Source organism: Patella vulgata, chromosome 6 (assembly GCF_932274485.2).
Source record: "Patella vulgata chromosome 6, xgPatVulg1.2, whole genome shotgun sequence".
In the NCBI taxonomy this organism is placed as follows: domain Eukaryota; kingdom Metazoa; phylum Mollusca; class Gastropoda; family Patellidae; genus Patella; species Patella vulgata.
In genome coordinates, this window is record NC_065884.2 from 43,254,440 (window position 1) to 43,268,298 (window position 13,859).

General features: G+C 34.6%; 1 protein-coding gene across 1 annotated transcript in view; it reads left to right on the top strand.

Annotated features, from left to right (window-relative positions):
* Nucleotides 1-4,606, top strand: part of LOC126823273 (transcriptional activator Myb) — a 28,160-nt gene extending 23,554 nt beyond the window's left edge. Inside the window, exons 15-16 of the mRNA XM_050552006.2 lie at nt 1,519-1,581; nt 2,956-4,606. Coding sequence (XP_050407963.1) covers nt 1,519-1,581; nt 2,956-3,069 — 177 coding nt within the window. The 3' untranslated portion in view covers nt 3,070-4,606. The remainder of the gene's footprint in view (nt 1-1,518; nt 1,582-2,955) is intronic.
* The last annotated feature ends 9,253 nt before the right edge of the window (nt 4,607-13,859 follow it).

A 13,859-nucleotide genomic window follows, 5' to 3' on the forward strand; every position in this document is an offset into this window, starting at 1 on the left:
TTTCTTTCGATATTCCGCATATTGGATTGTACCTTCTTGAATTATGGCCCCTGATTGTACGAAAAAATCAGAGATCACAATTTTTATCCGATTTAATAAAAACGTAGTAGTATATCACCCTTACACTCTAATGATTTTGAAGAAACTTGAATGCATGTATATAACCCAAAGATCTTGGTTTCGTTCGATATTCGCGCATATCAAATTGTATCTTCCTGAATTATGGCCCTTGATTGTTTTGAGCTTATGGTCCCTATAGAGGTCACAATTTTTATCCAATGTAAAAAAAAAATGTGTGAATATATCACAGTTATACACTGATGATGGTTGAGTTCGAATTTCGTGACAATCGTACTAAAACTGATGAACATAATGGCCGCCCCTTGTACTCAAATAGTGTAAAAATATGGTATATCAAGGTTGTTGACCCTCTAGAGGCCACAGTTTTTATCTGATTTCGATGAAACTTTAAATATATAATTTATCATAAAGATCTTGTTTCCTTTTGATAATCACACATATCCTAACGTAACTTCCTGGATTATTGCTCCTGATTGGTCGAAAAATTGTATTTTTAGCTTGTGGAGTCTGAGAGTCAAGAGATCACAATTTGATTTTAAAAACTGTTTAGATATATCACCATTCCACCATAATGAAGGTTGAATTCGAATTTCGGGAAAATCAAAATGAAACTGCCCGACAAAATGGCCGCCCATTGTACACAAATTGTGTATTTAAGTATGTAAGACAAAGTTTATGGACCCTCTAGAGTAGAGGTCACAATTTTTATCCGATTTTGTAAAACTTAAAACATTTCTTTATATTCCAAAATCCGTTTCAATATTTGCACCTTTTAGACCATAACTTTCTGGATTATGACCCCTGATTGTACATAAAATCGTTTTTGTTTTTAGCTTGTTCTCTGTCCATCTCTTGCAAAATGTGGGCGTATCCAGCTGGTTTTATCTGCTTTCAAAAATATGCTTTTAGTTTTATGAAGCTTGAAATTGTTTTTGTGCAACAATTCTTGTATTATAAATTGTTCAGTCATAACTTATAGAGATTGATGTTATAGTGAATTGGTACATATTGTAAAGGAGGTGGGGGGGGGGTCACGGTGCCTAAGTGGGTAAGACACTGGCTCACTAGCCTGGAGGTCGGGTGTTTGATCCCTGCATTGGCCGTGAATGTTCATCCATTTTTTTCCAGCGTGGCCCCTGTCAGTGATGCAGGATAAAGGGCCTGACAAGGACAGCTGTCTAGTCGTTCGGATGGGATGAAAAACCAAGGTCCTTTGTACACATTAGTGTGCACATAAAAGATCCCTTGATAGTTGGAATTTGATGTAAGAGTAGGCCATAGTGCCGCTGTCCGGGCAACATTTCCTTCATTGCCCACTGTATGGCATATGCCCATTTTCATTAGCCCAGTTCAGAGCAGAACAGTAGGACGATAAACCCAATTTCATTTCATTCATTACGTATTGTTAAGTTTGTAAATTTCAATTATCATTTATAGAATAAAGACAAGAAATCAAGTAAAAGGATAACTTTCTGTGAGACACCACCAAAATTTACAAAAGTAAGTGAAATAGAATTGTTTGTTTTTCATCAGAGTATGTAGTTCTTTGAGGTTTATGCAGTCGCCCCTGTCCGTCCGTCCGTCCACAATTTGTTTGTGGACACTCTACAGGTCATAATTTTTATACGCCCACATTTTCATGTGGACGTATATTGTCATCACCCCTGTCCGTTCGGACATCCGTCTGTCCACAATTTGTTTGTGGACACTCTACAGGTCACAATTCTTATCCGATTTTTACGAAACTTGAAAAATAGCCCCTGAATTATGGCCCCTGATTGTACGAAAAATCGTGTTTTTAGCTTGAAGACCCTATAGAGGTCATAATTTTTATCAGATTTAAAAAAACCGTATTATTATATCACCGTTACACCCTAAGGACAGCTGAGTTCGAATTTCGTGAAAATCGGCCCAAAACTGACAGACAAAATGGCCGCCCTTCGTTCTCAAATAGCGTAAAAATACAGTATATCAAGCTTGTGGACACTATAGTGGTCACAATTTTTATCTGATTTTATTGAAACTTGAAATGTAAGTTTATAACCCAAAGATCTGAGTTCCTTTTGATATTGAATTGTAATTTCCTGAATTTAAGGCCCTTGATTGTAGGAAAAATCACTTTCTTTTTAGCTTGTCCTCTATCCATCTCTCGAAAATGTGGGCGGATTCAGTCTGGCAGCCACTGGTTATTATAATCTGTCTGATTTTGATGAAACTTGAAATGCATGTTTATAATCCAAAGATCATGGTTCCTTTTAATATTTGTGCTTATTGGACTGTAACTTCCTGATTTATGCCCCCTGATTGTACGAAAAATCACGTTTTTAGCTTGTGGATCCTCTAGAGGTCACAATTTTTATCCAATTTTAAAAAACGTTTAAATTTATCTCCATTATACCCTAAGTACGGTTGAGTTCCAATTTTGAGAAAATTAGACCAAAACTGCCTGACCAAATGGCATCTCCTTGTACGCAAATAGTGTAAAAGTATGTGATACCAAGGTTGTGGACCCTCTAGAAGTCACAATTGTTGTCAAGATTTTGATGAAACTTATAATATATGTTTATGTCCCAAAAATCTCAGTTCCTTCCGCTATTTGGGCATATCAGACTGTAACTTCTTGGATTACAGCCCATGATTGTACGAAAAATCGCTTTTGTTTTTAGCTTGTTCTCTATCTCTTGCAAAATGTGGGCGTATCTTGCTTGGCAAACGCACATAAAAGTATTCTGATATATTTATAAAATCAGCAACAGGATTTCGTGACATCCCAACAAGTAAATATGGGCCTATAAAAGGTTATATTTCAATGTGAAGGTGCTCTAATACTACATATTTGTATTTAATAAATATTTGTTTTTGATTATTTTTCAGTTGGAACATAACTATGAGAGAGTTGCTTGTGGAAAAACTAAAGATCAAACAGATATGACTGAATTAGCGCGTCATTATCTTTTATCACTGAAACCAAGAACTCTAATATTATAGAGTTATACTATTTATTAAAATGTTTGTCATTCTGGGATTGTACAACTATGAGTTATTAGTTCAGATACCATATTCATTTCTAAATAATTTGTGTGAATATGGATGATAATGGATTTTTATATTAAGAATTAATAATTTTCTTCAAAGTGAAATATTACAGCATATAAATTGATACAATCTGTATTTATTAGATGTATTTCTAGGGGGATATCAAAACACAAAAATAGATTATTCAGCTTAAGCTTCTATCATTTAAACAATCAGATAATATTTGCCTTCACTATGTATATTATATTGATGCAACAAATAGTAATAACTGTTAATATATTTATTATTTTATCGGCTTTGAACAGTTCATTAAACATTTTACAGTTCAGAAACATTTGTAGAACAGACTATTTAATTCCTTTCAATTAAATACTATTACACTATTAATACAAAATAATTAAATTTGCAATGTTGAAGATAGAGAAGACAAGTAAAACTAAACCACTTTGACCATTTATGTGTTTTCATTTTAAAAGTTAAGAATGAAAAAAAAATAATCATTGAATGTTTCCGTCATAAAAACTCCTGACATTGGCAGTACATATATGTTATTAAATATTGGACTGTAATACATGTATTATAGACATTTTATTACTGACTCTCTATGTTGACTTATTTAATTGTTTTTGTGTAGATATAGTTTTAGTGAAAAATTGTCTTTATATTTATAATATGTGTAGTGTATACAAGTTATCAAAAAAAAATGTAGATAGCATTTTTTGTAATAACTTTTGTTTTGTTTAGTATTTGGTTTTTTGAATTTTTCTGTCAATGTGTGAACTGCTTAGATGTGAAAGAGAAAGTATTTTTAAAACTCAACGTGTTATTTTTAGTTTGAATTGTCTTTATCTGATATCGACATTACTGAGAACAAACATTTTATGGAATCTGTAGAACTTTTGTCTATGACACCACATATTTATCAGTTTATATAAGTATTACCGATTGGACAGTTGTTATATTAGTTCTCATGTTTGACTATTACTTGTTATTAATGACACCATAGAAAGATTTCATAATACCATTATGTCCAGTTTATTAATATTATCCTCAGTGACCATTATGTACAATTATTTCTATTATTGAATGTCATATTTATACAGATTATTGCTTGCAATATATTTCAATTCTTATTCTCAAGAAAATTACTGTTTTCCTTTGCAGAAGTATTTTGTCAAATGTTATCAAATCAAGCCATTGATACTACAGTAAATCTATTGCAACTTTAGTCGCTAAAAAAGAAAAAGTTTTTAAAGTAATTATGTATGTATGAAGTATTTAGTTAGGTGTTTAGTATTTAACTTATTTTATAGTGATATGGTGTATATCATTTGTATTTGTTGTATTATCTATGATTTTAATTATAAAATAATTGTATATTTTAAGATGATGCGAGTGCTAGAATCTATGTGTGTTAGAATAAAATCTAAAAAAAGAAAAAATGAAATAAACTTTTGTACATACAGAATAAATCTTTTTGTAGCCAGTATTGAAATTTATTTGTATAGTGTCGTCACACCTGTCTGTCAGTTTGTACAAGATGAACCCGTTTCTTTTAACAATCTCTTTTTGAAAGAAATGTATTTTTGGGGACGGAAACCACTACATTCAAATTTGACCTGAAAAGTGGCTTCTCGTTAGCCATTTCGTTCAGTACCTATTTCGTAATTCAAAATATTAAATTATATCTGGAAATGTAAATCAAAAAACATAGTAAATCAGAGACATGTTTAGATATTAGTTTATTCTTAGAGTCTTCATCAGAAGATTTAAAATTAAAGTTTATAATGTGAGCGGGATAAATATCTTCTTGGTTGCTAATCAACAGCTCACATATATCCTTTGAATATGCTTCAGATACCCATTCACATTGTAAATCTTCATTCCAGCCTTGTATCGTAGGGTCATCTTGTTCGATTATTAGTTTTTCAGTCTATGTCCATATTGTTGCAAAATATTTTCTGCGTTTTATGTGCAGCAAAAGACTACTCAGGCAATATGGTAATAAAGATAGGTTTGTTATTTTACTGATGTAAGTCGCCTTTCGCCGTACATGGTATAACAAATTTTTTCTAAGCCAGCAATTACGTCATCAGAAACATATCTGTCCAAGCTCTTTAAAAATTGTTAGAAATTTGTTTTGAAAAGGAAAGACAGTCATTACCACTGAAAGCATGTAGGCCAAGATATTCTTGACACTTTCAATACTAATCTTGCTTGGATCAAAAAATATCAAGATTAGTATTGAAAGTGTCGAGAATATCCTAGAACTGAAAACACACCACAAGGTACCCAAAATAGCTTACCTACTCCATTTTGCATTGCAAAATAATGTAGGCACTGAAACAAATTGTATTTTGCATTCTTGTACAGGCGAAATAGACATCCCAATCGTTCTCCTCGCAAAAGGTGATCCAAAAATACACATTTTGTTCGATAATGAGAGGAGCAAAGGTAGAAAATATCGCGAAAAGCGACTTATATCGGTATATGACGCTAGAAGAAAGCTTTTATGGGTAAAAAATAACAAACCTTTCTTTAATACCACCTTGCCACAGTGGTCTTTTGCTGCACATTAAACGCAACAATTATTTTGCTAACAACAATATTGCTTTTACCTCTAAAAAATACTATCTTAGAAATATTCTTACTGAAGTTGGACTTTGGCCTAATACCAAAAATGACACTTATAACGGATTTAACTAAACTGGATATTTTGCATAATCAATATACTTTCAACAGGAGTAATGATATTAAAGATAAGGTTAAAATAGTTGCACAAATTACATTTATTCTATATCTAAATTCCATAAAAACCCAGTAAAATTCTGGTACACAATAACCTCTAGCAACTGCCAAACAAAACCTTTGGCTAAAACAATTACCAAAGGACTTAAATTATGCCAAACCCAACATGCCATTTGGTGCAGAACACCTCGCAGTTATACTGGCATTAATAGTTTTTTCATAATTGATGAAAAATAAACCCATCGTAGAAACTTTAGATAAAATCAATCAAATACTTAATGCAAAAACTACAGAAACCTTTGATTTTTCTACTTTGTATACTATGCTTCAATATTCAGATCTTTAAGATAATTTGGATTGGTTTGTGGATAAAAATTTTAATGGAGCTTTCGGGAAAGGCAGAAACTTGATGGCCATTTACTCAGAAGATGCTAAATATGGATTATAAACGTCGCAATGCCAACACCAGGTTTTGATAAAGAAAAGTTTAAACAAAATTATACATTTCCTCATTGACAATGTCATATTTGAGGTTGGGGATCAGATAATACAGTAAACTATTGGTTTACCAATGGGAACTGGTCCCGCCCCATTTATGGCAAACGCACATTTATATAAATATGAATTCTGCTTTGAGGATCATAAACGAAAAACGGATTACAAAGTAGCTAAAAGTCTAAACTATATCTTCCGATACATTGATGACATAACACCTATCAATGATAACGGAACTTTCAACAAATATAAAAGTGAAATACATCCCCCAGAACTAATATTAAAGATACATTATGGGAGATAAGATAAAGAGATGGTAGTTCTCGCTATAATAGTTAAAAACTAGATAGTGTAAAGGTAATTTGCTGAAAATTTCAGTCAAATTGATCCACTATGAACCGAGAAAGAAGCGGGTGATATTTTTGCATAGTCTCGGTCATCATTACTAAAATCATTAATATAAACAGGATAGTCTCGATTATCCACTTTTATTGATTTAATTATCGATAGCCGTTAGCGGCATATAGGAATCTAATCCAGCCAACATCGATGGCTAGCCTTGACATCGAGAGTTTATTATGGTCTGGATAAGTTAATTAATGTCTAATTGATAATTTAGATAACATTTCAGGCCTAAAGAAAGACTTGTAATAAGCAGATTTTGCTCATGCATAATGCATGTTTAAATAAAAAAACTGCCACTATAAATGCACATGTTCTTGAACTGGAAATTAAAATAATTAACAATAAATTTAATGTTGGTATTTTCGACAAAACGGACAAATTTGGCTTTGAAGTAGTAAAATAGCCGCCAATAAACAACAATCTCTTTCCAGAATAAAATCTCTTTATTTTAAGTGCACTGCCTGAGGCGGTACACATTTGCGCATTTTTAAAGAAATTTCGAAACTTCCATTTCTTCAACATACCAAGTTTGACATATCTTATAAGTAGGCCTATATAACCGACTACATATTGGATAATGATCTAATTTAATATTTATCTTAAATTTTTCTGTAGTTTCCTAATCCTATCTAGATTATCGCCCTTACTTTATGCCTTTCTATAAATACACGTTCATAGCACGATCTCTTCAGCATACCCGTTTTGCATTTCTTGTAGGGGTATTACTTGGGTCCCAACTATGGCGCCACAAAAAAACTATGACGTCATGGCGTCATACAGCTTTATTTTTGTCTTGGGATAATGTTTTACGGGCTACAATTTATCCTAAACAAATTGCAAAATCATACTCAAAATCGGAGAATTTTCAGAAAGCGATATCTCGTAATCAGTATCTTTCAGTGGTGGAGGGATAAATAGCTTTACTTAACAAAACGTTTTATTGGGGGGGGGGGGGGGATAACGTTTTACGGTCTACAATTATTTATCCTAAACAAATTGCAAAAGAAACCAATGTAGTTTGGTTCAATGATAAATATGTCAGACAAACTCAAAATCGGGGAAATTTCAGAAAACGATATCTCGTAATCAGTGTCTTTCAGTGGTGGGAGGCGGGCCCGTATCTAGACACCATTAAGCGGGGGGGGGGGCATTACCTTTCGGTAGGGGGGCGAACATTTTGAGGAAATTTTCGGAAAGGTCATTCTAACAGACTGTTGTAATCATCATGCTATGTAGTTACATAGGCGTCTAATAAGCATTTTAAAATAAGTATTCAAACAAAAAAAATCGTGATTTTTAAAATTTATTTAAAACTATTTTAGATTAGTACAAAAAAAAATGGTTTATAAAGTAATGAGATACCGTGGGATTAATAATATGCGCATACTGATAGCATAGCGTTTTAAATAAATACCGCTAAATTTTTGTTTCGAGTCGCACTTTACTTTGTCGGTACTCAGTACTGGTAAATGTTAATAATTTTTTCGCTCCTGGCATCAAACAGTTAGTTTATGATAGTTGCAGTCGCGTGTGTTTTGGTTGAAATTTGGTAATAAATTGGTCCATGTCAATCATTTTAGTTCGTCTTCGCTCAAATGCCAACATAACCAAGTTACGATGGCGCATGTACGTCATGGAGCGACGTTGCTCACTATTTATACTGGCCATGGTAGAAAATGTTGCCTCACATACTGCACTGCTTGGCCCGAATGTAGCTATTGTAGCAGCCAAAGCGTAGGTATCGGAAAAGGCCGCACTATTTGTATACAATAATTCTAACAATTTGCTTGAGTCAAGTTCGTCAATAGGGATGTTTACTGTTTAGACGATCAATGTAAGCCTTACAGACTTGAAGTTCCGCACTTGATGGTATGGTAATTCCCAAGCGCGATAATGGAGCAAGAGTCTTTAGATCTAAGAATTTTTCAGATCTTCTGCTCATGGCAGTGGACCGCCTCATACAACCACCCTTGATTGATGAATCTCCGTTCCATTTCTGTCAAAACGCTGTCCACTACTTCAAATAGGATCTGGGTGTTGTCTGTTGCGTCGGGAAGCGTAGTTTTTTTAGGTTAATATAAGGAACTGTGTATACTTTAATGATTGTTAGCAATTTCTGAGCGTGGGGGGCGAGCATTTCACGCGGGGGGGGGGGGGGGCGCCCCCTGTAGATACGGGCCCGGTGGGAGGATAAATAATTTCTTTTTAAATTCCTAAAACACAGAGTGGTTATGCAGGCGAAATGTGCTGAAAAATCGAATTTGGCAAACATCAATTAAAAAAAATGTATATTTCATTGGTGGTGGGCATTTCTTTCAAAATGGTTGTCAAATTTGGTAATATAATATCATTAAAAACACCCCCAAAAACAACAACATCAATTTGGGAATAAAATGGCGGCGATAATTTCTTAAGATATTACCTTTGCTATGTCTTTTATATGGTTTTCAATGTCTCTGAATTTAAAGATAAATTTCGAAAAGCCAAAAGGCAGCAACACAAATCGGCGGATGTTAATTTAATCCTCATTATTTTCTGTTGGATACTACTTGTAACATGTCATTTACACGGTTTTCGATGTCGCCGGATTCAAAACTGATCTGAATCCATGATGACAACAATTAAAAATGGCTAGCAAAATTTAATCCAAAATTGCTGAATTTTGTAATATGTCTTATAATAATATGTGTTTTAGGGGTTGTTGGGTTTTACGATCAGTTTTATTAATAGCAGGGAGAGAACCCCAATGGCAATACAATCTATGTTCTACCGGGACGCCCAGTGTTATGGTGTTATGTGGAATGTGATTGTGGATGGCGCCCTAGATTTGGAACCGCAACACCCCCAGCCCCTATTCCCAGCTTCCAGATCAGCTACTGGTCCCTAGAAAACTATCACCTGTGGTGCTCGGCCCCTGACTACGTCACTCATATTAGGGACATCAGTCGGTGGCATTTTTGCTATACACCCCCCCCCCCCGAAACAAAATCTTTATGTACGCCCCTGGATATAGTCCCTCTAAACAAGCATGTACCCTGTAGTTCGGATAGTCTCTAAACCATGATGTACCCTGTAGTTCAGACGAAGTCTCTAATCCATAATCTACTCTGTGTTCTCTAAAACATGGTGTACCCTGTTTTTCATATACAGTCTCTAAACCATGTTACACTGTAGTTGGGATAAACATAGTCCCTCTAAACAAGCATGTACCCTATAGTTCGGATAGTCTCTACTCTGTGTTCTCTAAATCATGGTGTACCCTGTTTTTCATATACAGTCTCTAAACCATGTTTACACTGTAGTTGGGATAAACATAGTCCCTCTAAACAAGCATGTACCCTATAGTTCGGATAGTCTCTAAACCATGGTGTACCCTATAGTTCGATGTACCCTGTAGTTCAGACGAAGTCTCTAATCCATAATCTACCCTGTTGTCTCTAAAACATTGTGTACCCTGTATTTCATATACAGTCTCTAAACCATGTTTACACTGTAGTTGGGATAAACCATAGTTTTGTAAATAAATTAATATTATTATTTACACATAAGCGGGGAGTGACAGCATCTTACCACAAACAAATTCACTTAATCCGTCTGCACAAAAAATATACAAGTTAAATATATTTAATAGCGCTTTTATCTGGTGTATCTTCTATTTTATTTTCTTATGAATTAGGCTATATAACAATAATTAGCTACGCGAACGTAGCTAAAAACGTTGAGATACTGATGTGCTTGTTTTTAGCTACGATTGGGTGCCTTTAGTTACAAGTGGCAAACTCAGTTTCTTTACTAATGCGTGTAACATCTTAAAAATAAGATAAGTGTATACTATTATGACTAATTAAACTTATAGAGGCCAATGTAGTGGCACAACTATCACCTAACTCCAAATATTCGAGTTTAACATTAAATGAAGCGTTGTTTTAATCCGACATACACCTTCCGTTTAAGAATGGCGTTTCTAGTAACGACTTAACGCCTCGATTTTAAATACGATGCTTTATACACTTTTCAGGTAGGATTATATGCTTAATTGTAATTGGATGTGGCAGATATATTATAAATAACAATAATCAATCGTCCTTTTGATGAAAAAAAATATTGTCAATTTTGCTTACAGAGGCCCGATGTGTTTGCGTTGGGCTTCGCTACGTGGAACTATATAGCACCATCTCTTATCTCGAAACACGGAGGGTTGAAAGATGAGGTTTGTTATCTAAACAATAATGTGAGCTATACTTTTCGTTTAAAAAATGTATGTTTTATCTCCTATAGTCTTTTTTGCAGGGTTTGGGGGGGGGGGGGGGGGGTAGGTGGCCGAATGGTTAGCATGTGAGTGCTGTATCATAAAGCCTGTCATTGAGTCAACTGGCGTTGTTTCGATTCCCCGGTTGTACGTGACAAGGAGTAGGGTCGCCTATCCAACCTTGTGGGTTTTCTCCGGGTCCTCCGGTTTTCCTTTCACTGCTAAAGACCACTACGCGGAAGCGAATTGTTGAAATATAAATTGAACCATATGTTAGTCCCGAAATGACCTAGTTTGTGTCGAGTGGACTTTAAAACTCATTTCTCTCTCTCTTTTTCGCAGAAATCTATGATATATATCTATCAACATCCCTGTTGGGACCCAAGATGGCGCCTTTGTACACTTGACTTCTTATTTTCATAACGTCATATGAAATTTCTGGCTTCACAGTTGTCGCAACCTTACCTATAAGGCTTTGCCTACCGCCTTTTACGTCACGTCATTCAGTCAGCAGATGGCGGTCTTTCGAGAAGGTTTACATTTTCTCATTTGCTTCTTTGTATTCAGTATTGTTTGTTTTTTTACTGTTTTTATGGTAAATGGAACATAAATGCCCTAACTATATTCAATATACCTCAATTCTATTGAATACTAAAAATGTTTCTTAGAACTTTTAGTTTTAGACTAGTGTGTCAAATGTTCAAGTTCGGAGTCAAGGTAAAATAATTTACCTGGAACAACAAATCCAAAATTCAAAAAGCAGCTTTCATGAATTTTACTTTAGTCACTCTGTACCAATGTGTCTCACAGGAGGAATCAACTAGTGCTCCCGCCAGCTCCCGGCACAAAAATGAGACATTTTTTAATGAAAATATTCCTACTTATTCAATATTCCTAACTGGTTAACCAAATGGTCAAAATTTTCTCAACTAGTCCCATTTTTTAACCAGTTAAATTCTCTTGACTCTTGACGATACAATGATAATACGTTAATTAATAATATGACGATATGATAATTTCACAGGTCGATGGTTGTAAATTACCTGCAGGTCGGGGTTTTGGCCTAAATTAATCGATTTATGAGATATATTATTTGACAGATTATAATCAGATATGAGACCAAATCGCATATTTGGGGTTCATTTTTCAAAATTTTCAGGGGGGAGAGCCCCCGGACCTCCCGGTTCCCAGCCCCAATCCACCCCTGTATATATATATATATATATATGCATTTCACCAATATGGTTACTTGTATAGGTAACTTTTACTTCAATATGCTTACATTCATATTTCTTGTAGCATATAGCAGATCATGACTCATGCTGGCATTACACAATGGACTCTATGTGTGGTGCAGTCCTCCTGCACTTACTATTTAGTTGTAATTAAGTTAGAGTGATTAAACCTAGTGTAGGCCTATAGTTTCATTACATCAATACCCTGGCGAAGTTTCTGCTGAGGGTAAGCAGGGCGATAAGCAATTTGATTGGTCCAGACTTTGGAACACATTAACCCTTGAGGTAGAAAGTTCAACCTTGGTGTAGGTGTTCATTAGCTGAATGCCTTGATAGAGTTCGTAGATGAGCCTTTTCTGCTTTGCTTAAGGAGAGATAAGCAATTTGATTGGTTGATGCATTGGGACACGATAACTATCTAACTAAACTAGGTGCATAGTTACATCACATCAATACCTAGACTAAGTTTGATAATGAGCATCTTTGGCTCAGGGTAAGCAGAGCGATAAGCAATTTGATTGGTCAAGACTTTGAAGCTTGACAACTTTGATTCTAATTGAGTGATAGTTGTCTACAGTTTCATTACATCAATACCTTAAAAAAGTTTGATGCTGAGCATTTTTTACTAAGGCAAATTAGAGACTTCAATCTGATTGGTTCAGATTTTGGAACACAATAACTTTCCTTCTACTTGAGGTAGAATGTTCACAATTGGTGTAGGTGTCTATTAGGTGAATGAATTGACAGAGTTCAATCATGCGTATTTTCCAATAAGGCTAAGCGGAGATAAACAATTTGAATGGTTGAGACTTTGGAGCACAATAACTTTGGTTCTAATTGGGTGACAGCGACGAAAACTCTTGAGTACAGATTCATTATATCAATACATTGACTAAGTTCGATTATGGGAATTTTCTGCTAAGGCAAAGTAGCAATAAGCAATTCGATTGATCAAGACAATGGAACATAACAACTTTGCTTTTATTGAGGTATAGATGTTAATTTGGCGAATGTCTTGACTGAGTTCAACGATTAATATTTCCCACTAGCGCTTCAGGGTTGATTTGTAATTATTAACGCTGTAAAATGACAAATTTAATTACATTGGAAGCTGTATAGGAATCAAATGAAATCTCCTTGGCAATAAAAACGGCGGGAAGTGCTAAACTAGTGAGTATTGTGAGATGATAGCAGACGAAATGTCGTCAACAAGTCAAAACAAAATGGCAGCTGATAAACCTTGTTAACCCTTTCAATGCTAGACGTAAATCCACTGCCTGTGCTAGACCCTTTTTTGAGGAAAAAAGGGAGGTTGGAACTGAATGCCAAGCAGTACTTATGGAAGCTTTTATGAAAAAAATTTTTGTCTGTTGGGATGGGCATGGGGTTGGGCTAAGAGGAAAAAATAGAATTTTGGAAATTTGCATAATAATGTAGTCACGTGACGTCATGGCGGCCATTTTGGATTTCTCATTTCACACTAAAGCTAACACGAAAACGAATTTTTCTCCATGAAATACTTAAAAGATATTGTTTTTTTCACTGGATTTTGATAAAGATATATAAAATGAACAAAAATATCAATAGCAGCCATGAGCAATGCCGCCACA